General features: G+C 44.7%; 1 protein-coding gene across 4 annotated transcripts in view; it reads left to right on the top strand.

Moving 5' to 3' along the window:
* mamdc2a (MAM domain containing 2a) overlaps nucleotides 1-26,340 on the top strand; it is a 118,225-nt gene extending 91,885 nt beyond the window's left edge. For 3 of the 4 annotated variants that reach the window (XM_041186795.1, XM_041186793.1, XM_041186794.1), the window contains exons 11-14: nucleotides 2,520-2,672; nucleotides 11,712-11,968; nucleotides 13,198-13,282; nucleotides 25,832-26,340. In XM_041186795.1, the coding sequence (XP_041042729.1) occupies nucleotides 2,520-2,672; nucleotides 11,712-11,968; nucleotides 13,198-13,282; nucleotides 25,832-25,902 (566 nt within the window). In that variant the 3' untranslated portion in view covers nucleotides 25,903-26,340. Of the gene's footprint in view, nucleotides 1-2,519; nucleotides 2,673-11,711; nucleotides 11,969-13,197; nucleotides 13,283-25,831 lie in introns of those variants that run through there. The other variant, XM_041186796.1, reaches the window with a different exon arrangement.
* The last annotated feature ends 1,006 nt before the right edge of the window (nucleotides 26,341-27,346 follow it).

The following is a 27,346-nucleotide window of genomic DNA, read 5'->3' as shown; positions in this document are numbered from 1 at the left end:
AGTTAGATCTTTCAGGAGTGAAATTAGGATCCATTTTTACAAGCAATGGGCAGTAGACATTTGGAACTCTCTTCCACAAATCGTTCTCCAGGACGAAAAGCAGTAAAAACTGGGAAATAAGAATTCTGGTCCAAACTGATCTTATATACCTTAAAATGGAACACCAGTAAAACCGGGAAATGAGAGTACTGATCCGAACTCTTTTTTTCCCTTCTGCATTGTTAATTTTAAATTTGAGAGAGGTTAGCAAAAATCTATCAAGGGTATGGAGAAAGGGGGGATGGAGTTAAGTTGCAGATCTGCCATGATTCCATTGTATAGTGGAAGAAGCTTGAGGGGCTGAAAGGTCTCCTCGTGTTTCTTTGTTCCCAGGTGGTGATGAGCATTTTGCCCATGAGCCACAATTGTTTTTCCCCTTCTTTCTCGTTCAGGCTGAATGGCACACGGGACGGCCTATTTCACAACCATGGGTGCAAGTTCGCAGCACACAACTTGGCCATGAAACAGCGCATAATGACATTGAGCCTCCAGTGCAGTAGGACAACACCTGGTGTAGCAAAGAGTGTTCTTCCAGGCTCTTCTCTTCTTGAGGGCTTAGACTGCACTTTCACCTGCCACAGGGATCAGTGTTGGGGCCCCAAACCATTTACAATCTATGTCAGTGACTTGGATGGAGGGACCATATGTATGGCAGCTAAATTTGCCAGTGACACCAAGATATCCAAAAGGAAGAAAACAGCAAAAGCTGGGAAATAAGAGTACTGGTCCGTACTGTTTTTTTTTCCCTTTCTGAGTAGGAAATTAAGTTATCAAGAGGAGGGAGAGAGGCTGCAAAGGGATATAGACAGGTTAAGTGAGTGGGCAAAAATTTGACAGGGGGGGTATAATGTGGGAGAGCGCAGTTTGTCCACTCTGTCAGGAAGAATAGAAAAGCAGCATATTATTTAAATGGAGAGAGACTACAGGACTCGGTGGTACAGGGGGATCTGGGTGTCCTGGTACATGAATCACAAAACGTTAGCATGCAGGAACAGCAAGTGATTGGGAAGGCAAATGGAATTTTGTTGTTTATTGCCAGGGGCATGGAAGTTTTACTGCAGCCTTACAGGGCCTTGGTTGAGACCATATCTGGAATACTGCTTACAGTTTTGGTCTCCTTATTTGAAAAAGGATATTATTGCATTGGAAGCAGTTCAGAGAAGGTTCACTCGACTCATTCCTAGGATGACGGGTTTATCTTATGAAGAAAGGTTGAAGAGGTTGGGCCTACACCTGTTGGAGTTTAGAGGAATGAGACGTGATCATACTGAAACTTATAAGATCCTGAGGGGATTTGACAGGGCGGATACCGGGAGGACTTTTGTGGGGGAGATTAGAACCTGGGGACATGGTTTAAGTAAAAGGTCTCCCTTTTAAGACAGAGATGAAGAGGAGAATTTTTTCTCTCAGCGGTTTGTTAGTCTGTGGAACTCTCTTCCCCAGACAGCATTCGAGGCTGGGTCATTGAATTTATTCAAGGCGGAGTTAGACAGATTTTTCATAGACAAGGGGGCCAAGAGTTATTGCGTGGGTGGGGGAGGCGAGGCATGTTGGTCTGGGGGGTAGATTGGGAAGTTCAGACCGTAACCAAATCAGCCATGATCTTATCAAATGGCAGAGCAGACTTGAAGGGCTGAATGGCCCTATGTTCTTATGTTCCATGCATGTCCCAAATGGCAACCCATGGACTCCAAACACACGTGGGTCTCTGGACCCTCAGTCCCAGCCAGAAAGAGGTCACTTGAAGGTGAATTCAGCAACCAAGTTGACAGCTTCTTGAGATTGACTATTCCTGGGAAAAAGAACCACCTTCTGAATTCCAGCCGTGAATCTGGGCCTTAAAAGTCTAACCTCTGACCTGGGAAGTGCTTGATTCCGACAATGAGTCACAGGAATTTAATGAAATGTCATTCTGAATGCTGAAATATTTTCAGATTGTTTTATTAAAATGAAAATGTTGAACAGGGAGGTGGGGTAGAATAAAATGTTTTATTTTGGAATAAGTATCATAATCATTTACGACACAGAAGGAGGTCATTCAGCCCTTCGTGTCCTTGCTGGCCCCCCGTGGAGCAATCCAGTCAGTCCCATTCCCCCGCTCTATCTCAGTATCCTGCGAGTTTACTTCCTTCAAGTTCCCATCCAATTTCATTTTGAAATCGTTCATCGTCTCTGCTTCCATCACCCTCGTGGACAGCGAGGTCCAGGCCATTACCACTCGCTGTATTAAAAAAGTTCTTCCTCACATTCCCTCTGCATGTCCTGCCCAAAGCCTTAAATCAATGTCCCCCTAGCACTTGTGCCATTAATTAAAAAGAACAGCATTTCCTTACCTACCTTATCTGAGCCTGTCGCTATTTAGCACACCTCTGGCAAATTTCCCCTCAGTTTCCGAGGCCCAGAGGGGAACAGTCCCAGCTTCTCCGAGGTAACCTTGGAGCTAAAATCTTTTGAAGAGATTCCCTTTTTGTTTCTTACAGGTTCCTGGCTGCCTGCTCCAGGAAAGTGCAATTTTGATGTGGATAATTGTGGATTCATCCAGGATCATAATGACAAAGGTCACTGGTACAGAAGGACAGGGGCAACACCAACATCCTTCACAGGACCAAAAGGAGATCACACTACAGGGGTAGGTGAGTTGCATTTTGATAAATGTTCTTAAAGCAGTTGCAATAATTTTTTGTCTCTTCCCTTTAGCACAGGCTGTCCAAGGGTGAACGAGTTAAGAGCCTTTCCTTGTTTAATAAATGGCCAAACTCTAGGGAAAGTAAGGCTGGCTGTTTCCTCGGGTATTGATGTAATCCTTACTTCTCTGAGTGGGAAACTCAAGTTTTTCTCTGAGCTACATTACCTCTGCTGCCCATGTCCTACTCACGCCAGGACACGTTTGCCCCTCACACCTTAGCTCACTGACCTACATTAGTTCCAGCCTGGCGACACCTCGATTTTAAAATTCTCATCCTCACGTTCAAATCCCTCCATGACTGTCCCTCCTCCCTATCTCTGTAACCTCCTCCAACCCCACAACCCTCTTGAGATCTCTGCACCCCTCAGAATCGCACCTCTTGCACATTCCCCATTTTAATTGTCCCACCATCGACAGCCATGCCTTCAGCTGTCGAGTCCCTAAGCTCTGGAATTCACTCCCTAAATATTCTACCTCTCTCCCCTCATTTAAGATGCTCCTTAAAATCCACCTCTGTGACCAGTATTTTCATCACCAGCCCCAATATCTCCTTATGTGGCTCAATGAAAACTTTTGTTTGATAATCACTCCTGTGAACTGCCTTAGGATGTTTTACTACATTGAAGCGGCTATATAAATGCAAGTTTGTGTTGCTTGATTAACATGTGAGACAACGCCTCCAAATGAATGAGGAGGGTTTTGCTGGGTTTCCTGTTCTGTAGTGGTTGTTTAGCTTTCTAGGTCATCTCACAAGACACAAAGGGATGGATTTTACCAGTCCCGCAGAGGAGGGGAGGGCTGTTCTAGGCTGCAGGGCCCCTGCCTTCCTCAACAGTGGCCACTACTCCTGGTGGTGCTGCTGCGCTGCCGGTTCTCTGATTGGATCAGCAGCTCTTGGGGGGTGGGCCGGCTGTCCTCAACAGGACAGCAGCCCTGGTGGCGGCCGCTTAATTAGCTGCCTCTCCTAAAGTCCAGAGGAAAGTCCCGTCGGTCACCCGCGTGTGCTGGGGACATGCCTTCCTGCCAATGTCAGACTTCTGCCCAGTCAGCTACATTCAGGCCTAAGGATCAAGCAAAGGCAAGATTGATTTGGATTATTTCGCGTGACGCGGGCATTGTAGACAAGGCCAGCAATTTGTTGCCCATCCATAATTGCCCTTGAACTGGGTGGCTTGCTGGGCCATTTGAGAGTCAGCCACATTGCTGTGGGCCTGGAGTCACACATAGGCCAGACCGGGTAAGAATGCACGACAATCGATGGTAGCTGTCATGGTCCCCGTAACTGAGACTAGTTTCCAGTTGCAGGTTCGTTAGTTAAATTTAAATTCCACCAGCTGCCATGATGGGATTTGAACCCCATGTCCCTAGAACATTAGTCTGGGCCTCTGGAATACTAGTCCAGTGACATTACCACCACCGTCTTGCCCAGTGAGAAAGGTTGGAAGGTTTTCCTCACCCGGTCTCTTTGCTGATAATCCAACAGCTTTATAGTAATTTTCTGATGCTCAACAGCTAAATGCCTGATCCATTATATTGGTATTAAATTTCACAAATTGCCGCGATGCAATTTGAACTCATGACCTCTGACTCGTGAACACCAAGCTGTTACCATTAAGCTGCAGCAATGTACATTACGCAGCCTTTAGGACACACAGAGCAAAGAAAAGAACAAAGAAAAGTACAGCACGGGAACAGGCCCTTCAGCCCTCCAAGCCTGTGCCGATCATATTGCCTGTCAACGAAAACATTTTGCACTTCCGGGGTCCGTATCCCTCTATTCCCATCCTATTCATGTATTTGTCAAGCTGCCTCTTAAACACCACTATCGTACCTGCTTCCACCACCTCCTCTGGCAGCGAATTCCAGACACTCACTACCCTCTATGTAAAAATACTTGCTTCACCTTGTGAGGATGTTTTAGTGAAGGTGTGCAATTCCATCTCAGAGATGGTTTCCATAGTCATAAGTGAATTTGGAGCTGCAGGTTTTTATCCACCATGCAATAGTTTGATCTGAGGCTGAGGTTGATGAACTGTGTTTGAAGTTAAAGCAGCGATGATCTGGTTTGCTGAGAGTCAGTCTATCTGTGTAACGAGGAGAGCTTAGCAGCAGGGCTACGGGAAGAGGGGGGTGGGGCAGCACACACCCAGTGTCAGGTACTGTGTATCTGTGTGTGTCTGTGTGTGTGTGTGTGTTCCATTCACAGTGAGACAGAGGAGTGCCTCTTATACAAAAGGCAAAATACTGCAGTGTTGGAAACCTGAGATAAAAGACAGATGTCTCATAAACCTGTCTTTGTTGTTCCCCTGTTGTTTGTTTTCCTTCTCCTCTTGCTTTCTCTCCATCTTTTTGCTCTTACTTTCACGGTGCCATCAGTTTCCCGCTCTTACCTTGGCCAGGGCGAATTGTCGATATGTGACCTTTAAAATCCTCCTCATAAGCCAAACTTTCGACCATCGGTTTAATGGTTCAGTGTCAAATTTTGTCTGATAATCACTCCCTGTGAAGTATCTTGGGATGTTTTGCTATGTTAACGGTGCTACATGAATGCAAGATGTTGTTATTTATAGGTTTTCTTTGTTTTCCCATCTCAAATGCCCTTCCCCTTGCCTCCCCGGCCTTTAGGATTGATTCCCTGAGTCCGATGTTCCATGGGTTCAAGCCCCACTCCAGAGACTTGAGCACACAGTCCAGGCTGACACTCCCTGTGCAGTGCTGAGCGAGTGCTGCACTGTCTAGAATGCCATTTTTCAGATGAGACATTAAACCGAGGCCCTCCCTGCCCTCTAGGGTGGATGTCAAAGATCACGATTTTGAAGAAGAGTGCGGGAGTTTCCCCCCCCACCTGCTGTGTCCTGGCTAGTATTTACCCCTCATCCCGCATCACTGCAGCAGATTATTATTGCATCACTGTTTGTGAGAGCTTGTTGTCTGCAAAATTGGCTGCTGTGTTTCCTATATTTCAACAGTGACTGCCCCGCTTTGGCTGTAATGCACTTTGGGAGGTCCTGAGACTGTGCAGACACATGGTCCGGATTGCAGGTTGTTGCGCTACCACAAATGTACTAATAGATAGGGTGCAAGAGAAATAAGAGGTAGAATTGTTTTCCTGACCTGCCTCTGATTCCAGGTCTTAATCATGGAAATCACTGAGTTGACAAGAGTTGCCTTACTCGAAGAAATGAAGGTTTTTTTTAATATAATTACCTGGAAAAACTCAGCAGGTCTGGCAGCATCGGCGGAGAAGAAAAGAGTTGACGTTTCGAGTCCTCATGACCCTTCGACAGAACTTGAGTTCGAGTCCAAGAAAGAGTTGAAATATAAGCTGGTTTAAGGTGTGTGTGTGGGGGGTGGAGAGATAGAGAGAGAGAGAGGTGGAGGGGGGGGTGTGGTTGTAGGGACAAACAAGCAGTGATAGAAGCAGATCATCAAAAGATGTCAACGACAATAGTACAATAGAACACATAGGTGTTAAAGTTAAAGTTGGTGATATTATCTAAACGAATGTGCTAATTAAGAATGGATGGTAGTGCACTCAAGGTATAGCTCTAGTGGGGTTTTTTTTTATATAATGGAAATAGGTGGGAAAAGGAAAATCTTTATAATTTATTGGAAAAAAAAAAGGAAGGGGGAAACAGAAAGGGGGTGGGGATGGGGGAGGGAGCTCACGACCTAAAGTTGTTGAATTCAATATTTAGTCCGGAAGGCTGTAAAGGCCCTAGTCGGAAGATGAGGTGTTGTTCCTCCAGTTTGCGTTGGGCTTCACTGGAACAATGCAGCAAGCCAAGGACAGACATGTGGGCAAGAGAGCAGGGTGGAGTGTTAAAATGACAAGCGACAGGGAGGTTTGGGTCATTCTTGCGGACAGACCGCAGGTGTTCTGCAAAGCGGTCGCCCAGTTTACGTTTGGTCTCTCCAAAGTAGAGGAGACCACATTGGGAGCAACGAATGCAGTAGACTAAGTTGGGGGAAATGCAAGTGAAATACTGCTTCACTTGAAAGGAGTGTTTGGGTCCTTGGACGGTGAGGAGAGAGGAAGTGAAGGGGCAGGTGTTGCATCTTTTGCGTGGGCATGGGGTGGTGCCATAGGAGGGGGTTGAGGAGTAGGGGGTGATGGAGGAGTGGACCAGGGTGTCCCGGAGGGAGCGATCCCTACGGAATGCCGATAGGGGGGGGTGGTGAAGGGAAGATGTGTTTGGTGGTGGCATTATGCTGGAGTTGGCGGAAATGGCGGAGGATGATCCTTTGAATGCGGAGGCTGGTGGGGTGATAAGTGAGGACAAGGGGGACCCTATCATGTTTCTGGGAGGGAGGAGAAGGCGTGAGGGCGGATGCGTGGGAGATGGGCTGGACACGGTTGAGGGCCCTGTCAACGACCGTGGGTGGAAAACCTCGGTTAAGGAAGAAGGAGGACACGTCAGAGGAACTGTTTTTGAATGTAGCATCATCGGAACAGATGCGACAGAGGCGAAGGAACTGAGAGAATGGGATGGAGTCCTTACAGGAAGCGGGGTGTGAGGAGCTGTAGTCGAGATAGCTGTGGGAGTCGGTAGGTTTGTAATGGATATTGGTGGACAGTCTATCACCAGAGATTGAGACAGAGAGGTCAAGGAAGGGAAGGGAAGTGTCAGAGATGGACCACGTGAAAATGATGGAGGGGTGGAGATTGGAAGCAAAATTAATAAATTTTTCCAAGTCCCGACGAGAGAATGAAGCGGCACCGAAGTAATCATCGATGTACCGGAGAAAGAGTTGTGGAAGGGGGCCGGAGTAGGACTGGAACAAGGAATGTTCCACATACCCCATAAAGAGACAGGCATAGCTGGGGCCCCTCAACCGTATCTGGCCCATCTCCCGCGCATCCGCCCTCACGCCTTCTCCTCCCTCCCAGAAACATGATAGGGTCTCCCTTGTCCTCACTTATCACCCCACCAGCCTCCGCATTCAAAGGATCATCCTCCGCCATTTCCGCCAACTCCAGCATGATGCCACCACCAAACACATCTTCCCTACACCCCCCTTATCGGCATTCCGTAGGGATCGCTCCCTCCGGGACACCCTGGTCCACTCCTCCATCACCCCCTACTCCTCAACCCCCTCCTATGGCACCACCCCATGCCCACGCAAAAGATGCAACACCTGCCCCTTCACTTCCTCTCTCCTCACCATCCAAGGACCCAAACACTCCTTTCAAGTGAAGCAGTATTTCACTTGCATTTCCCCCAACTTAGTCTACTGCATTCGTTGCTCCCAATGTGGTCTCCTCTACATTGGAGAGACCAAACGTAAACTGGGCGACCGCTTTGCAGAACACCTGCGGTCTGTCCGCAAGAATGACCCAAACCTCCCTGTCGCTTGCCATTTTAACACTCCACCCTGCTCTCTTGCCCACATGTCTGTCCTTGGCTTGCTGCATTGTTCCAGTGAAGCCCAACGCAAACTGGAGGAACAACACCTCATCTTCCGACTAGGGACTTTACAGCCTTCCGGACTGAATATTGAATTCAACAACTTTAGGTCGTGAGCTCCCTCCCCCATCCCCACCCCCTTTCTGTTTCCCCCTTCCTTTTTTTAACCAATAAATTATAAAGATTTTCCTTTTCCCACCTATTTCCATTATATATAAAAAAAACCCCACTAGAGCTATACCTTGAGTGCACTACCATCCATTCTTAATTAGCACATTCGTTTAGATAATATCACCAACTTTAACTTTAACACCTATGTGTTCTATTGTACTATTGTCGTTGACATCTTTTGATGATCTGCTTCTATCACTGCTTGTTTGTCCCTACAACCACACCCAGCCCCCCCTCCACCTCTCTGTCTCTCTATCTCTCCGCCCCCCACACACACACTTTAAACCAGCTTATATTTCAACTCTTTCTTGGACTCGAACTCAAGTTCTGTCGAAGGGTCATGAGGACTCGAAACGTCAACTCTTTTCTTCTCCGCCGACGCTGCCAGACCTGCTGAGTTTTTCCAGGTAATTCTGTTTTTGTTTTGTATTTCCAGCAACCGCAGTTTTTTTGTTTTTATTTTTTTTTAATATCTTCTTTCATGAGGTGTGCGTGTCACTGGCAAGACGAGCGTTTGTTGCCCATTCCTAACTGCCCTTGAACTGCATGACCTGCTAGGCCATTTCAGGGGGCAGTTAAGAGTCAACCACATTGCTGTGGGTCTGGAGTCACATGTAGGCCAGACCAGGTAAGGACGGCAGATTTCCCTTCCCTAGTGAAGCAGATGGGTTTTTTTTACAATAACCAATGATGGTTTCATGACCTGAGACTAACTTTCAATTCTGAGTCTAATTTTCAATTCCAGATTTATTAATTAAATTTAAATTCCACCAGCTGCCATGGTGGGATTTGAACCATTGTCCCCAAGAGCATTAGCCTGGGCCTCTGCATTACTCGTTCATTAAATTTACCTCTGCATTATTATTTTCTCCAAAATTGAAGAGTAAGTCACCCCACACACACCTTGTTCACAAAGGAGTGCTGACAGAAATTAAATCGCCTGTTCTGGGAGCTTCAATCCTTGATTTTAATCCCTCCACCAATGGCAGCTGTGTCCTTCAGCTGCTGAAGTCCTAAGCTCTGGAATCCCCTCCTAAACCTCTCCGCTTCTCTCTCCTCCTTTAAGATGCTGCTCAAAACCTACCCTTTGATCAACCTCTTGGTCAAATTATGCTTGTCCCTGGTAGTTCCTGTGAGGCACCTTTGAGACATTTAGCTGCATTAAAAGCACCATATAAAGGCAGGTTGTTGTTGTATTGATGCAGGGAAAACTTGACCCGTGAAACTGGCTAATGTCGAAGGAATGCTGATCACTGCTCAGTGTGAATAGCAGCAGACTGGAAGCCAAACCAACGTTTCATGAAGTAATTTAAGTGTGTGTTTTTCCAGCTGTCAGATCTTAAATTACAAAGTTTCGTGAGGCTATCTTTATGAAAAGATCATCACATTTAACATCAAGGCAGACATACTGAGATGTGTTATGACTGATGCAGTTGGTAAATTGGAGTTATTTTTATAAATCCCAGAGGGAAACTTTAAACAACTGTTATAACCTATAATTTTAAGTGTTATGTTTGAGATGCGACTCTAAACTCAGGAATCAGACCACTTGTTCTCGAGGTTTTACATTAAACTAAGTGAAACATTTTATTTACACAGGTTAAAAAATATACACATTGCTACAAATTACTATTATGATAGCTTTTAACAAATTCCCAAATTAATCTCCATTAAGGCAACAGCAACCCATGGACTTAACCAGACACTAGGCAAAGCATTTTCATCTTATGCATTCAAAATGAGCTTCTTTTCACTGTGGAGCCAGTTGGAGGCTTGCAGCTGCCTTTTGATCTTGCATTGCCTCTGCTCTGCACACCCGAAAACTACTGAATTTAAACCACTGATTGAGTTCAAATACTCATTGTCTCACCAGCCTCTTTAAACTTTACCTTTTGGCAATGAAACTCCATTCATTGTACCAATTTTATTAGTAATATAAACATATTGCTTAGTAACTGCTAGAAAGGCATCAAGTTTTCACCCCACTTCTTGAATGCTCTATTCAAAAAATGCAAATGCACTCTATCTCTCTTACATATCAAAACTAGTACATATCAAAGCACCCAGACTAGTTGGCTTTAATCCAATTAAGACACACCCGCAGACTAAGCCTCTATTTTAAAAGAAAAATGTTTTCCAAAATATCATGACAGGTGCTTGTCCCCCACCTTCAAGAGAACTTTGAGAGGAGTCCCTCTTGTACTTTGTCCAAATGATAATTCATGACATGGGAGTAGTGGAGGTTCCCCTCCAGGTCACTCACTATCCTGACTTAGAAATATATCAGCCGTTCCTTCACTCTCGCTGGGTCAAAATCCTGGAACTCCCTCCCTAAGAGCACTTTTGGTGTACCTACAGCAGAGGGACTGCAACGGTTCAAGATGGCAGCTCAGCACCACCTTCTCAATGGGAATTATGGATGGGCAATAAATGCTGACTCAGCCTGCGAAGCCCACATCCCGTGAATGAATAAATAAACAAAATACTTTTAAGCTGTACAACGCTGTGAGCTTTCACAGCTGAGCCTAATCATATCCTCATCCTAATTCCTCTCATGTACAACTTTTGAGCAAAGATATCTGCACAGTAATGAGGTATAAGAAAGCTGATTGATTACTTATCATGTACACCACCACCATCCTCCACAGCCCCTAGCTTGATGGAATTCACCATTAAACCTAGAAGGGTTGGGTTCAGTTGTTAAATCAATAGAATATATTTCCTTAGGTGGCGTTTAAATGGAAGAGAGGATATAAAACTCATTGTATGACAGCTGTACAATAAAACAACACATTTTGGCAAGAAAGCCAAATTTCAAAAGATCACAAATATAAATTGCTGTGATTGTTTGAAATTTGGTATTCTTGCATTTGTCCTGATTAGTGCAAGAAGTAAAGCTTCAGCAACATGTCTCTCTTTTCCACAATATAACATATTTTGTATATTACTAAATAGCACCCTTAACATAGTAAAATATCACGAGGCACTTCACTGGAGTGTTAGCAAACAAGAATTTTTGACATTGAGCCACAGAAGATGGTGTTAGGTAACCAAAGGCTTGGTGAAAGATTAGGGAGTATCTTAAAGGAGGAGGAGGAGAGAGAGGGAGAGAGAGGTAGAGAGGTTTCAGGAGGAAATTCCAAAGCTTAGGGCCCAGGCAGATGAAGGCACAGCCACCAATGGTGGAGCAATTAAAATCAGGGGTGCATGAGAGACGAGAATTGGAGGTGCACAGAGATCTTGGAGAGCTGTAGGGCTGGAGGAGGTAACAGAGACAGGGAGGGGTGAGGCCATGTTCATTAATATTAGCTAACGGGCAGTAGATAGGATTATTTTTCTCTAAGAGAAAAGGGTTTGTTTCTGAGTGTGATTTCTGCAATCTCACTGATTGAAAATCTTTTATTTAGGGCGCTACATGTACATAGAGGCCTCTCATATGAGACATGGATACAATGCACGCTTGTCATCATGGCAAATACGCGGATTCACTGGTGACCAGTGTCTGACATTCTTCTACCATATGTACGGACTTGGAACTGGATCGCTGAACGTTTACTTAAAGAAAGAGAATGCGCCAGAAACTCTCTTATGGAAAAGAGGAGGGGAGCAGAGTATATCTTGGATGAAAGCCTCCATAGAATACAAGTGTGAGCAAAACCATCAGGTTAGTTTGTCTTAAAACACTGTATATTTAGGGATGGCCCGTGCAGAATATTACAATACAAAACCTTTCACCCCTGAACCTGGCTTTGAATCCCATCCAGGTTGAAGAAGACTTCTTTTTGTGAAACTATCTTGGCCAGAACCTGAAATAAAAACAGACAATGTTGGATATACTTGGCAACATCTGTGGAGAGAGAAACAGAGTTGAGAGCATAAGAAATCAGAGCTGGAATAGGCCATATGGCCCTTCAAAACCTACTCCATCATTCAACAAGATCATGCCTGATCTTCTGGCTCAGCTCCCCCACCTCCTTGCACTATCCCCATTTCCCTTAGTATCCAAAAATCCATTGACCATTGTTCTTGGAAATACTCAAAGACTGAGCATCCACAACCCTCTGGGATAGAGAATTCCAAAGATGCACAACCTTTTGAGTGAAGAGATTTCTCCTCATCTCAGTCCAAAATGGCCGACCCTTTTATTCTGAGACTGTGACCCCATGTTCTAGATTCCCCAGACAGGGGGAAACATTTTCTCACAATCTGCCCTGTCTAGCACCTGAAAAATTTTATATGTTTCAATGAGATCACATCAGATTCTTCTAAACTCCAGGGAATATAGGACTAGGCCACTCAATGTCTCCTCATAGGACTGGTTGTTATCACCTGAAATGTTTAATCTGTTTCCGAGTCCATAAATGCTGCTGAGTATTTCCAGCATTTTCTGTTTTTATTTCAGATTTCCAGCATCTGCAGTGTTTTGCTTTTGGTCAATTCCTTGTTACTATGCGCCCATCATACAAAATGTTTTTCCTAATTTAGCATTGAGTTGGCAGTCTTGGTGAGAAAGGACATAGGATGGTTTAATTAGGGAAATGGAGAAAATGTCACACTGATAATGGAGGAGATATTCTCCTCTCATCGTTTAGGTCCAAATGACAATACAAATCCATGGAGTGAAAGGGAGGTGTATTAGAGACTGCTCACATCACACCAACATGAAGCTGGATAGCTAAAGTGTAGCTTAGGAAATTAAGACAGACTCGTGTCTGTGCCAGCTCTTGAAAGCACTCACCCCTGCTCTTTCCCCATAGCACTGCAGGTTTTTTCTTCAAGTATTTAATCAATTCCCCATTGAAAGTTACAATTGAATCTGCTTCCACCACCCTGCCAGACAGCGCTTCCCAGATCACAGCAACATGCCAATTTACCCATATTTTCTTCTTTCAGATTGTTTTCGAAGCGATTCGTGGTCTGTCAACACACAGCGACATTGCAATAGATGACGTTTTATTTCAAAATGGACCGTGTGAAGGTACACCTGGAAACTGTATTCAGAAATGTCATCTGTGCAAGCTTTTTGATTTGAGGGTTTAAATCCCAATAATTATTGTCGGTGAGATGAGTTTCACAACCAAGATTAAGTGATAAAATTAATAAGGCAGCAGTTCTTGAAGAGAAAAAAAATTACAGGGCAATGAAGAAAGAGCAGCAGGAAAAGGGATTAATGGGAGCTGCTACACGATGGACTGAATGGCCTCTTTCTGTGCTGTATAATTCTGTGATTCACACTCAGGGAGAATTTCATCTTCTCTTTAACCTAACAGGCAGCAGCAACTAAAAGTGCACCTTGAATTTCTTGTCTTGTGCACGGTAACTGAATGAAGCTATGTGATGGAAGTAGGTACCGAAGATCCATTAATGATGCACATCAATTTATTTTCTTGCATTGTAATCTTTTGTCAAGACTGCTGTGTTTATTATTTACTTCCTCCTTATCCTTGCAACTTCCTCCAGCCCTACAACCCTCCAAGATCTCTGCGTTCCTCCAGTTCTGGCCCCTTAAGCAGACCCAATTTCCATCACTCCACATTGGCGGCCATGCTTTCAGTTGCATGGTCCCCAAGTTCTGGAATTCCCCAAACCCCTCACCCGCCCCCAAACATCTCCACTTCACTTTCTTCCTTTTAAGACACTCCTTATAACTTGCCTCTTTGACAAGCTTTTAGTCACCAGTCCAAATGTTACACCCTTGTTCGAAAAAGGGTGTAAGGATAAGCCCAGCAGCTACAGACCAGTCAGTTTAGCGTCAGGGGTGGGAAAGCTTCTTGAAATGATAATTGGGGACAAAGTTAGTAGTCACTTGGACAAATGCAGATTAATTAAGGAAAACCAGCACAGATTTGTCAAGGGCAAATCATGTTTAGCTAACTTGCTAAACATTTTTTGATGAGGTAACAAAGGATAATGCTGTTGGCGTGGACTTCCAAAAGGCATTTGATAATGTGCCACACAACAGACTTGTGAGCAAAATTAGAGCTAGTCATTAGGTAGTACAAAACTTAAGCATTGCTGAAAAAAAAGAAATTTTTTGTCAAAGCTTTTTGCCTTGCACTCATCAGGGTAATTGGCAAGAAAATACCAATGTCAGGGGAAACAACATATTTATTGCTTGGCAGTTAACTGTCAAGCCACCATCTGCTGGTACATTTTCTATGGCAACGTCTCTACCAATCATAGTCCACTTGCCAACCCAAATCAGCACTCTCTTCTCATGCAGTATAAATACGTTGTTTCCCCTGACATTGGTATTTTCTTGCCAATTGTCCTGATGAGTGTGAGAAGAAAAGTTTCGACAAAAAAAAGGAACTTTTTTCAGCAATACTCAAGTTAGAGCTCATGGAATGAAAGGTACAGCAGGAAAACGGATACGAAATTGGCTGAGCGACAGGAAGCAGGGTGGAGGTGACCAGTTGTTTTTCACGCTGGAGGAAGGTTTATAGTGGGGGTTCCCTTGGGGTTGGTGTTACGGCCCCTGCTTTTCTTGATATATATTAATGACCTAGACTTGGGTGTACAGGGCCCGATTTCAAAATGTGCAAATGGCACAAAACTTGGAAATATTGTGAACTGTGTTAAACTTCAAGAGGCCATAGACAAGTTGGTGGAATGGGCGGACATGTGGCAGATTAAATTTAAAGCAGAGAAATGTGAAGTGATTGTTTTTTGTAGGAAGAAGGTGGTGAGGCAATATAAAATAAAGGGTACAATTCTAAAGGGGGTGCAGTAGCAGAAGGATCTGAGGTTATATGGCAGGGCAGGTTCAGAAAGTGGTAAATAAAGCATACGAGATCCTGGGCTTCATAAATCAAGGCATAGAGTGCAAAAGCAAGGAGGTTATGATAAACTTTTATAAAACTCTAGTTTGGCCTCAACTGGAGCATTGCATCCAGTTCTGGACACTGCACTTCAGGAAGGATGTGAAGGCATTAGAGAGGGCGCAGAATACATTCCTGAGAATGCCTCCAGGAATGAGGAACTTCACTTACGTAGATAGATTGGTGAAGCTGGGGCTCTCCTTAGATAAGAGAAAGTTGAGAAGAGATTTGAGGTGTAATTGAGGTGTACACAATTATGAGGGGCTTGGATAGGGTAGACAGGAACGACCTGTTTCCCCTAGCCGAGGGGTCAATTACCAAGGGGCATAGATTTAAGGTGATTGGTGGGAGGATTAGAGGGAACATGAGGAAAAGCTTTTTCACCCAGAGGGTGGCAGTAGTCTGGAATTCACTGTCTAAGTTGATGGTTGAGGCTGAAACGCTCACCTCATTTAAAAGGTACCTGGATCTGCATCTGAAGTGCTGTAACCTGCAAGGCTACGGACCAAGTGCTGGAAAGTGGGTTTAAAATTGAGCGGCTAGTTTCTTTTTTCTCAATTTTTTTGGCTGGCGCAGACACAATGGGCTGAATGGCCTCTTCCTGCGCTGTAAATTTTCCATGGTTCTGTTGGATCGAGGTGTTTAAAATCATAAAGAGTCTGGACAGGATGGGGTGTAACTGTTCCCATTGGCAAAAGGATTGAGAACCACAGGGCACAGATTTAAAGTAATTGGCAAAAGAAGCAATGAGGAAAATCTTTTTTACACAGCGAGTGGTCAGGATCTGGAATCCATTGCCCAGAAGTGTGGTGGAGGCAGATTCAATCGTGGCTTTCAAAAGGGAATTGGATAATTGCACAGAGGGAAAGATTTGCAGGGCTACAGGCGAGTGGGGCTAGGTGAGTTCCTGTGGAAGACAGCTGGCATGGAATTGATGGGCTGAATAATCCCCTGTAACCGTTCTATATTTCTAAGTGGCTCGGTGTCAAATTTTGTGTGTTAGCGTTCCTGTGAAGCGCCTGGGATGGCTTACCTCCTTAAAGACGTAAATGCAAGTTGTCGATGTTTAAAGGCCTATCTTTATAGGCCCCTACAACAAATTGCTTTACTGTCTAACCCCCCCAAAATTCTATTTGATTATTGACATGAGAAAAGAATGCATTTATTTGCGATCAGTTTCATTCAATTTCATTTTGGGAGAAGAAACTGTCATTGATTGTCCTAAAAACCCACCTGGTTCAGTCATGTCCTTTAGGGCAGCAAATCTACCATCCTTCCCTGGTCTGGCCTACATGGCTACAGAGCAATGTGGTTGACTCTTAAACACCCTCTGAAATGGTCTAGCAAGTCAAGCAGTTGGAGGACAATTTGGGATGGGCAACAAATGCTGGCCTTGTCAGTAATACTCACGCCCTGTGAAAGAATGAATAAAAGAAATCCCCTTACCCGACAAAAAATCCATCAATCTCAATAGCTTTTTGTAGAGACAGTTCCAGGTTCCCTTTACCCTTTGTGTGAAGATGGTGCTCCCTGATATCAATCTGGCTCTATTTGTGTCTAAGTTCATCCAGGGGTTCGGGAAGTGATACCATGTTGGGGAAAAAGGAACACATCAGACATTAATTTTAAAACAAGATTTCTATGTACTTGTCAGCCTACAAACAATGGCCAATTTGGGATGGAATGTGGAACCCTTGACTCATGCAGGATTTAAGTCTTTGCTTTACTTGTGAATTTGCTGGATATTTGCCAGTGATATTCTGCACAGGAGTGGAAACTTGCAAACACACCAGGTCAGCTCTCACTTTGGTGACTGCAAAAGGACACGCACTTTCACTTGGTCAAAGTTTTGAGGATATAAGGGGGGGGAGGGGGGTTGGGGAAGATGGGGCAGATAGAGAGAAACAATTTCTGCTGTTTGGGGAGTCTAGGACTAGAAGCCTAGTCCAAAAATCAGAGCCAGACCTTTCAGGAGTGAAATGAAAATAGAAAATGCCGGAAGCACTCAGCAGGTCCTGGCAGCATCTGTGGGGGAGAGAAACAGAGTTAATGTTTCAGGTTGTGACCATTCATCAGAACGGAGTGAAATTAGGAAACACATCTTCACACAAGGGGTGGTCGAAGTTTGGAATTATCTTCCACAATGGCAATTGTTGCCAGGTCAATTATTAATTTTTAAAGCTGGGATTGATAGATATTTTCGTCACCAAGGTATATGGGGCATGGTGGGTATGTGGAGTTAGATCACAGGTCAGCCATGATCACATTGGATAGCGGAACAGCTTCAAGGGGCTGGATGGCCTCCTCCTATTCCTGTGTTCCTCTGACCAGGAATTTCCTCAGGATGCGTTTCTGATCGCAGGAACCTACAAGGAAATTCTGAGTGCAGAGTCTTGCTCTGTGAAGGAATACCAACAGTTTACAGCGTATATGTATGCAATCCCAATTTGATTCACATTTATAAATCCTGTTGCGAGGCTTCATCTATGAAACTGTCCTCTGTTTAGGGGATAAAATATGGTCAACAACAACTTGCATTTATGTAGCAACGTTAATATAACAACATGAGCCTGTATTTTGTGCTCAAATGTTTGAGCAGAGGCTTGGAACCCACAGCCTTCTGACTCAGAGGGGAGTGCGCTACACACTGAGCTATGGTTGACGCCTGCATGGCATTCATTTCCAGAATACGATCCAAGCTCAGTTAAGCGCCAGTGGTATGTAACAAGAAGGTTGCAGATTGAAGAAGACTGACACTTTAAGGATTTTTTTTTAAAGATTTGAACCTGCGATGTCCAGCATAAATAAGAGCACGTTTCTCACAACGCAATCCAGTGACAAAGGAAAACCACAGACGCCCAGAGATTCCAGAGCGTTTGCCTTACACAGATGGTGCAGCCACTCACTTTAGCACAAATGCATAGAGGGGTTCAAGACTCCTTTGTGATGCAGCCTAGAATTAAAATCAGGGGTTTCCCGTCTAAGTCAGAGCTGAGGAGAATTTTTATTTCTCAGAGGGTTGTTAGTCTTTGGAATTCTCCTCCCCAGAGAGCAGTGGAGGCTGGGTCATTGAATATATTCAAGGCTGAGATGGACAGATTTTTGATTGACAAGGAAGTCAAGGGTTAATGGGGGTCTGGTGGCAGGAGGTGGGTGGGGAGGCAGACAGAAAAATAGAGTTGAGGCCACAATCAGATCAGTTGTGATTTTATTGAAAGGCGGAGCAGGCTCGAGGGGCCGAATGGCCTACTCCTGCTCCTCATCCTAGTGTTCTTCTGAGTACAGCGTAAATAATCAATTCTTACATGGCTCTTGCATGCCAGAAATCCATCCACATGGATGCTCAGTTGAGCTAAGCACTGCCATAGAGAGTTGAACAACAACAATAGCTTGCATTTATATAGCCTCTTTAATGTAGTAAGAACATCCCAAGGTGCTTCACAGGAGCAATTACCAAACAAAATTTGTCACATAAGGAGATATGAAGACAGGTGACCAAAAGCTTGGTCAAAGGGGTGCCTTAAAGGAAGAGCGAGAGAGAGGTGGAGACAAGGTGAGGTTTAGGGAGGGAATTTCAGAGCTTACGTCCCCAGAAAGCTGACGACACGGCTGCCAGTGGTGGAGCGATTATAATCAGAGATGCCTAAGAGCCAGAATTGGAGAAGTGCAGCGATCTCGGAGGGTTGTAAGGGCGGAGGAGGTTGCAGATATGGGTGGGGGGCGGGGGGGGGGGGGTGGGGGGCATGGGGAGAGAAGCCATGGAGTGATTTGAAAACAAGAACGAGAATTTTAAAATCAAATTTAAAAATATATCTTTCCAACCTTATGTAGATTTAATCAGCAAGAAAACACATACAAACTGAAGAGCTATCTCACGCTTGGCTTTGTCCTGCAAAAATCCTGATGAATAATCAAAATGACAGGTAGTAGGAGAATTCTGTGTAGAAACCCCATGTGCGCCTGTTTTTATCCCTGCATTATTCAGTGAAAGAAATACATAATCGCATTTGTATAGTGCCTCTCACAGCCACAAGGTGCCCCAAAGCGTTTTCAGCCACGGAAGTACTTTTTGAAGTGTAACCATTGTTGTGATGTGGCGACCAATTCACACACACAAAGATCCCACAAACAACGAGATGACAATGACCAGACAATTTGTTTTTGTGATGTAGGTTAGGAGATAAATGTTGGTTACAGGGCAGCAGGGAGAACTCCCCGGCTCTTCTTTGAAATATGGAACCTTTTCTGTCCACCTGAGAGGGCAGATGGGGCCTCAGTTGAATGTGTTATCCAAACGACGGCCTCTCCAACAGCATAGCACTCCCCCAGTGCTGCCCTGGAGTGTCAGCTTTGATTTTGTCCTTAAGTCCTGGAGCAGGAACAAACCCACAACCTTCTGATTCGAAGACCAAAGAGGCTACCCACAGGACCACAGCTGACAAAACATGTGTGGTGTGCTGAAAACTCTGCATTCCTCCAATTCTGACCTATGGCACATTGCCTGATTTTAATCGCTCTATCATTGACGGCTGTGCCTTCAGCTGCCTGAGCCCTAAGCTCTGGAAATACCCCGAATGGCACTCCCCCACCACCCATTCACCACAAACTCCTCCACATCTCTCTCTCTCTCCTCCTTTAAGATGCTCCTTTCAAAACCTACCTCTTTGACCAAGCTTTTGGTCCCCTCCCCCAATATCTCCCAACATCACTCGTGTCAAATTTTCTGATCATCACTCCTGTGAAGCACCTTGGGATGTTTTACTATGAGAAACGTGCCATACAGATGTAAGTTATCCTTGTTAACAGTTGGGGGCTGTCTGTTATTATTAATGCAGATACTGGGAAATGGTGATATCTAGGAAATAGGCAAATAAGATCAGATGTCCTGGAATGGAGAGCTTCCCATCAATGAGGAGAGGCAGGAAGAGACTGGAAGGAGCCCAGTTTAAGTGGCTCTCCCATTGCTTGACCACAGCGTAAAATAAGGGAGTTGCCTCTAATGTCCACACAACACACAGACTCATGTCAAAAGCTTTACCATGCAGCTGCTGGGTCTGGTGTGTTGCTATCATACAGGCCAGGAAACACATGCATCCCCACTGGTAAAATATATGTAGTTTCGAAACCTTCACAGAGTCTGACATGTTAGGAAGAAGGCAGCATCTGTAATTGATTTTTCCTGAAGCCTGTATAAATGGTGACCCGGTGACTTCAAACTTTAATTTTCACAACGTCAATGATATAAGGCGGGACTTAAAGCTGTTCATCGATTCCCTCAGTCACCGATTGTACATGCTGATTTTTCTATTCTGGCTTTTCGCCTGATGAGATTCTCAGGAAATTTGGGTGCGAATTCCCTTCAGCAAGGCTGGCATAGAAACCGGCAGAAATTTTGGCATATAGCAAATTATTTTCAAAGCAGAAAGAGGTCATTCAGCTGAACTGGTCTGTGTTGGTGTTTATGGTCCACACGAGCCTCCTGCCACCCTATTTTATTTCACCCTATCGGCATGCCCCTCTATTCCTTTCTCCCTCATGTGTTTATCCAGCTTCTCCTCAAATGTATCTATTGCTATTCACCTCAACCACTCCCTGTGGTAGTGAGCTCCACATTCTCACCACTCTCTGGGTAACGAAAAGTTTCTCCTGAATTCCTCCATTGGATTTATTAGCAACTCTCTTATATTGATGGCCTCTAGTTCTGGTCTTAGCCACAAGTGTAAACATCTTTTCTACGTCTACCCTTTCAAACCCCTTCATGATCTTAAAGAGCTCGATCAGGTTACTCCCCAGTGGTTCTCCTTTCTAAAGGAAAGAGCCCCAGTCTGTTCAGACCTTCCTGATGGATATAACCCGTCAGCTCTGTCATCATTCTAGTAAATATTTTTTTGCTTCTTCTTCATTTCCTGCTTGAAGTACAATCTGGGAGCCTCTGGGAGCCTCGAGAACAAGCCCGACCTGAACACACGTGAAATTGTGCAATATGATGGTGGGCATGTGTCCCATCATCATCGCGGACACTAAGAATATTGAGTCCGGTGGGCGCGAGGTGGAGCTGTGCCCGCTGACAATTAAAGGGCCCAATTAAGGCCATTGTCCACAATTTTATGTTGACCGTGCGATTTTGCGCTCGTCACATGGGCAAAACGGGCAGGCGGGCAGCCCGTTTTTAACGAAACCTCATCCCAAGGGTGGGATTAAATGTCCGGAGTGAAATATAATAAAATATGATATCTGGGAACTGATGTTTTTTTGAGTTCTGCTGTCAGGTGCTTGAATGTACTGCACAGACATGGTTTGCTGCATTTTCTTCTTGCCATTGAATCTGCCCGGGTCTGTAGCTCCCTGAGGCAGCTCCGCAGCAGGTGCCTGCCTTCAGGGAGCTCGCTAGAAGTGCCCACCTGCACCCTGACTTTTCTCGGCGCCCACCCTCTTACAGCCCCCTGACCCCGGGCAGCGCCGAGCCTTACTCAGTGCGCGTTAACTGGCCAGCCAGCGTGAAATTACATTCGGGGGCTGATCGTGGGCGCATTTTGCGTCTGGGCCCGCCGACTTGGCGCACACGCCCAGTGTGAAATTCAGGCCCTTGTTCTAACTCCACCAAAAAAAATCAAGTGAACTGCTTTGGCCTGCAGTTTCTCACTTTCACCAGCAGAGGCTGCTAAAGCTGCACCAATTGGGTCTTGCTTCTCGAACTCCATTTCTGTAGAAATGCCCACATCTGTCGGCAGAAATTTCTCTGTAGTGTGCTGCATTTATTTCACTGCCACTTGTCTTCGTCACTTATCCCTGATCCTTGTGGCCTGGGACTCTGACTGCACCACAGAGCAGGAAAAACTCCAAGCAATTTTGACTTTCCCTCCAGCGCATTCAGACCAGAGAGTATTAACCTTCCTGCCTCCTGCCCCAGCCCCCCCAATCTCTTCTGTAACTGAGCATCAGCAACACGTACACTCCATTTCTAGGACTATCTGCTTCTCCCTCTATAACATCGCCCAACTCCGCTCCTGCCTCAGCTCCAATCTGCTGCTGCTGAGACCCTCATCCATGCCTTTGTTACCTTGAGACTTGTCTATCCCAATGTACACTTGACTGGACTCTCACATTCTACGCTCTGTAAACCTGAGCTCATCACAGGTTCAAGACAATAAGACATCCCAGCACGCTTCACAGGAGTATTATTGTCACAGGAGTGTTATTGGACAAAACTTGATCCTGTGCCACATCTAACAATATTTGGACAGGTGACCAAAAGCTTAGTCAAAGTAGCTGGTTTTAAGCGGCACCTGAAAGGAGGGGAGAGTTGGAGAGGTTTGTTGGGGGAGGGGGGGGGAGTGGGGAAATTCCAGGGCTTAGGGGCTTGGCAGCTGAAGGTACAGCCACCAATGGTAGAGTAATAAAATTCAGTGATGTGTGAGGCCAGAATTTGATGAGTGCCAAAATCTCAGAGGGTTGTGGGGCTGGAGGAGATTACAGAAATAGGGAGAGGAAAGGCCATGGAGAGATTCGAACACAGGGATGAGAATTTTGAATTTGAGGCGTTGCCAGACCAGGAGGCCAGGCCAGGTGATGGATGAACCAGACTTGGTGCGAGTTAGAATAAGGGACAGCAGAGTTTTGGATGAGCTGAGGTTTAAGGAGGATAGAAACTGTGAGGCCGGCCAGGAATACAGGGCATATCCAGAGCCCCAGCAACCGTAAGGCATTGTGAATCTCTCAGAACAATTTGGCAACATAAATATACCATTAATTTGCTGAATTTTCAGCACCTTTGCGAATGCATCAAATGGTTAAGTGTGTGGTCGATATGTAAAGTGACTAACCAGTGACACCTCTGGCAGGGAGTGTCTCTGAAGCAGTGGACACCTTGATGTTCAAACACTTTTACTGTCTGTGAGGTGAGAACAAATTGTCACACTGCTGGCTTTGATGTGCACTTTTCAGGCACCATTTTCACACGTCACTTCGCTGCTTCACTAACTTAATTTCATGCTGTTAATTCTTTCTAACCATAAATAACAGAGATTAAACTGACACAATGCAAGTGATTGCAATGATGTTGCGCTCTTAGTTGTGCTGAACTTGCACCTTGCGTTATTCACCTGTGTTTTACCTTTAATTAACCTCACCTTTAATGGGCTCACACTTCCCCACTTGGGGGTGGGTGGGGAGGGGTGGGGGGTGCAGGGAACACAAACTTAACTAATGCTGCAAACTTTTAAATGTAGAGATGAATGTGGGGTCAGATAGGATTTTCTTGGCTGGCACAGACATGTGTCCCCGTCAATTCTTAGATCATATACGGTACTGACATTGACACTTGCTAATCGTGATCAGAGAGGGGGATTGTACTAATGGTCACTGTACATCTGAAACAGAGACTGGGAGGGAAAGAGGGATTGGATGTGTGGGGAGGTTGGGTACAGATAGGACAAAGACCTATAGCCTTGATCTGCCTCAGGCTACCCCTACACAGGCTGTACTTATCCACCCTCAATGTTCCCTCTCCGTGCACCAGTTCCCAAATTCATAGGAACAGGAAGAGGCCATTCAATCCTTCAAGCCTGTTCTGCCATTCGCTGAGATTAGGGTTGATCTGTATCATAATTCCATCTACCCTCCAGCACAGGCATGATGGGCTGAATGGCCTCCTTCTTCACTGTGTCATTCCATAATTCCAATATCCTTATCTGATACATATCAACTTTGTCTTGCCACCAGCTGAGTTTAATCTCCCTATTCCCATAGATACAAGAATCCCCTGCATCACTCACCAAGCTGACAGTGCTGCTCCCTCACCACTGAATCGCCTGAGCAAAAATCTGTTTTAAGTTCCTTCTTAGAAAACTCCAGTTTTGCAAGTGTGAGGGGAAGGAAAAAAATATCTATCTATGAAGGAAAAAATATTTCAGAGGCTTGTCACTGAAATCAATATTAAAACCACTTATCCTCAAAATAAAAATCTAATTTTCATCATTTTTACCTCATATTTAGCACCAGGAAAAATCTTGAAAACAATGGAATAAGGTCCTGTTTCCCATTATTAACTTAAAAACATGGAAAATTCACAACACAGAATTAGGCCATTTGACCCATCATGTCTGTGCCAGCCAAGAAAATCCTATCTGACCCCACATTCATCTCTCAGTCCGTAACCCTGTGGGTTATGGCGCATCCAAGTGTGTATCCAGGTATTTTATAAATGTGTTGAGGGTTTTTTAATGTATTGTTTCATGGGTTGTTGGCATCACTGGCAAGGCCAGCATTTATTGCCCATCCCTAGTTGCCCTTGAGAAGGTGGTGATGAGCTGCCTTCTTGAACTGCTGCAGTCCATGTGGTGTAGGTACACCCACAGTGCTGTTGGGGAGGGAGTTCCAGGATTTTGACCCAGCAACAGTGAAGGAACAGCGATATATTTCCAAGTCAGGATGGTGAGTGGCTTGGAGGGGAACTTGCGGGTGGTGATGTTCCCATGTGTCTGCTGCCCTTGTCTTTCTAGATGGTAGAGGTCGTGGGTTTGGAAAATGCTGCCAAAGGAGCCCTGCTGAGTTGCTGCAGTGCACCTTGCAGATGGTACACATTGCTGCCACTGTACACTGGGGGCCGAGGGAATGAATGTCTAAAGTGGTGGATGGGGTCCTCATCAAGCGGGCTGCTTTGTCTTGGATGGTTTCAAGCTTCTTGTGTGTTGTGGGAGCTGCACTCATGCAGGCAAGTGGGGAGTATTCCATTACACTCCTGACTTGTGCCTTGTAGATGGTGGACAGGCTTTGGGGAGTCAGGAGGTGAGTTACTCGCTGCAGGATTCCCAGCATCTGACCTGCTCTTGTAGCCACAGTATTTATATGGCTAGTCCAGTTCAGTTTCGGGTCAAAATTAATCACCCCCCCAGGACAATAATTCCATTGAATGTCAAGGGGAGAGAGAGTGTTAGATTCTCTCGTTGGAGATGGTCATTGCCTGCACCACTCTTTCAGGCAGTGAGCTTCAGACCATCACCACCATCTAGGAGAAAACATTTCTCCTCAACACCTGACTAATCCTTCTACCAATTACTTTAAATCTGCGCTCCCTTGTTATTGACCTCTCTGCTATTGACCTCTCTGCTAAGGGAAATAGGTCCTTCCCATTCACTCTAGGCTCCTCAGAATGGTAGCCACCTCAATTTAATCTCCCCTCAGCCTCCTTTGTTACAAAAAAAACAACCCCAGCCTATCCAATCTTTCCTCATCGCTAACATTCTCTAGTCCTGACAACATCCTTGTCAATCTGCTCTGTACCCACTCTTGTGCAGAGATTAACTCCCTCATGTTCTTTGCTCTTGATTAATCATAACTTATTGCACGTTACACTGACACTATGCATTGATTTCAATCTCCTAAATCTTGTGTGACACGGAAGATAAATGCCTTGAAGACAACAGGGCTGGAAATTGGTTATTTGTTGGTTCCAACCATGTAAAAACAACAATTTGTGTTTATTTGACGCCTCTTGATGCAGTAAAATGTCCCAAGTGTGTTTCACAGGCGGGCTAACAAACAAAAATTTGGTACTAAGATTTGCACAAGAGACCAAAAGTTTGGCGAACGGCCCTTGTCATCCTTTGGGTCGAGTAGGTGACAGAGGGACTTTATTTCATGTTTTTTTCCTTAGGTATCTATTTAAGGACAGGAAAATAATCATTTTCGTTGCGTTTTTTTTACAGAACTGAGAAAAACTTCACCACATGATCCAGAATCTTCAAATCAACCAGATTGGTACAGCTTTTACGCTTGAATTGGGATTCTATCAAGATAGGCTGTGGAGCAACAACACAAGGAAGACTTGCGTTAATGAGGAGCTTGCCTTGGATCTTGTAGAAGTTGTAAATGATTTTTGGCCTTCATCAGAAAGAAGAATTCAATTGATTTGAATGACTCCTTGCTGAATATTAAAACAGATACATGTGTTACTTCTGTTAGTGAAGATGTAGTAGCCACAGGCTCCTTAATGTTTTCTTTAGTAGATGAAAATACCCAGTATTCGTAAGTACTGAAGAACTGTAAATATTCAACATTTTGCAAAATGATGGAAGATGGGATCGTTAGCACTGTTTGAGTTTTTTTTTAAAGGGTATTATGACTGCAGTTAGCAATTCCTTTCTGCAACGTACTATGAGGTCACATGCTAATTGTGTTCTATATTTATCCAGTTCAAATAAAGATGTGAGAAAACAATGTGAGATACAATTTCTGAATGTCTGACCCTCGGAGATGAATCTGTGAGTCACAAACACTAACAATAACTTGCATTTATGTAGCACCTTCAAGGTAGTAAAACACCCAGATGTGCTTCACAGGAGCACTATCAAACAAAATTAGACATGGAGCCACCTAAGCAGATACTAGGAGAGGTGACCAAAGCCAAGGAGGTAGGTTTTTAGGACCTCTTTAAGGAAGGCAGAGACTAGAGAGGTGGAAAGGGAATCTCAGAGCTCAGGGCCCAGGCAGCTGAAGGCACGGCCACCAATGGTGGAGTGATTAAAATTGGGGTTGTATGTAAGTGTGTCTTTCTCACCTTATTTTGAATGTCAGGTTGTAGTTGGTTGTTAAATCTACAAATGGGCAGATATACCTGCTAGCAAAAGTGACACAGGGGAACCCTGGGAACAAATTGGCAATTGGCACCGGAGGCTATGTGTGCTACCTAGTTTGACAGCTGTGAAACTCTGCAGCCAGTGCTGAGGGTAACACACATCTCTTCTCAGTTTTGCCATGGAGCTAACACATCTATGGAAGGGGGAGGGGGAGGTGAGACGATGGTACTAAGCAGATGAAGGGAATGGAAGGAGATTTTAATTATTAAGTTATTAAAACTGTGATTGAGGGAAAGCAAGCAGATTCTGTCAACTCAGAATGGGAATGCCTAAGGGTAAAAGCCAATTTGCGAACAAATTCCTGGTGTTAGCTAACCAGAGTCTTCTACTAAAATTGTGAGATCAATTGGATTTTGTTAAAAGATTGGGATTAAAATTTACACAGTATTTATAGCACAAAAACAGGCCCCAACAGACCCACGCTGGTGTTTATACTCCTCATGAACCTTCACGCGGTAACACATCCCAGGTTTCACAGGAAGGCTATTAGACAATAATTCAACATTGGGCCACAAAAGGAGGTTTGGGGGCAGATGATATGCAGATTTTAAAGGGCATCTCAATGGAGGAAAGAGAGGTAGAGAG

This window comes from Carcharodon carcharias, chromosome 4, assembly GCF_017639515.1.
Source record: "Carcharodon carcharias isolate sCarCar2 chromosome 4, sCarCar2.pri, whole genome shotgun sequence".
In the NCBI taxonomy this organism is placed as follows: domain Eukaryota; kingdom Metazoa; phylum Chordata; class Chondrichthyes; order Lamniformes; family Lamnidae; genus Carcharodon; species Carcharodon carcharias.
Note: the sequence above shows the minus strand (reverse complement) of the source record. Positions and strands in the feature narration are given on the sequence as shown.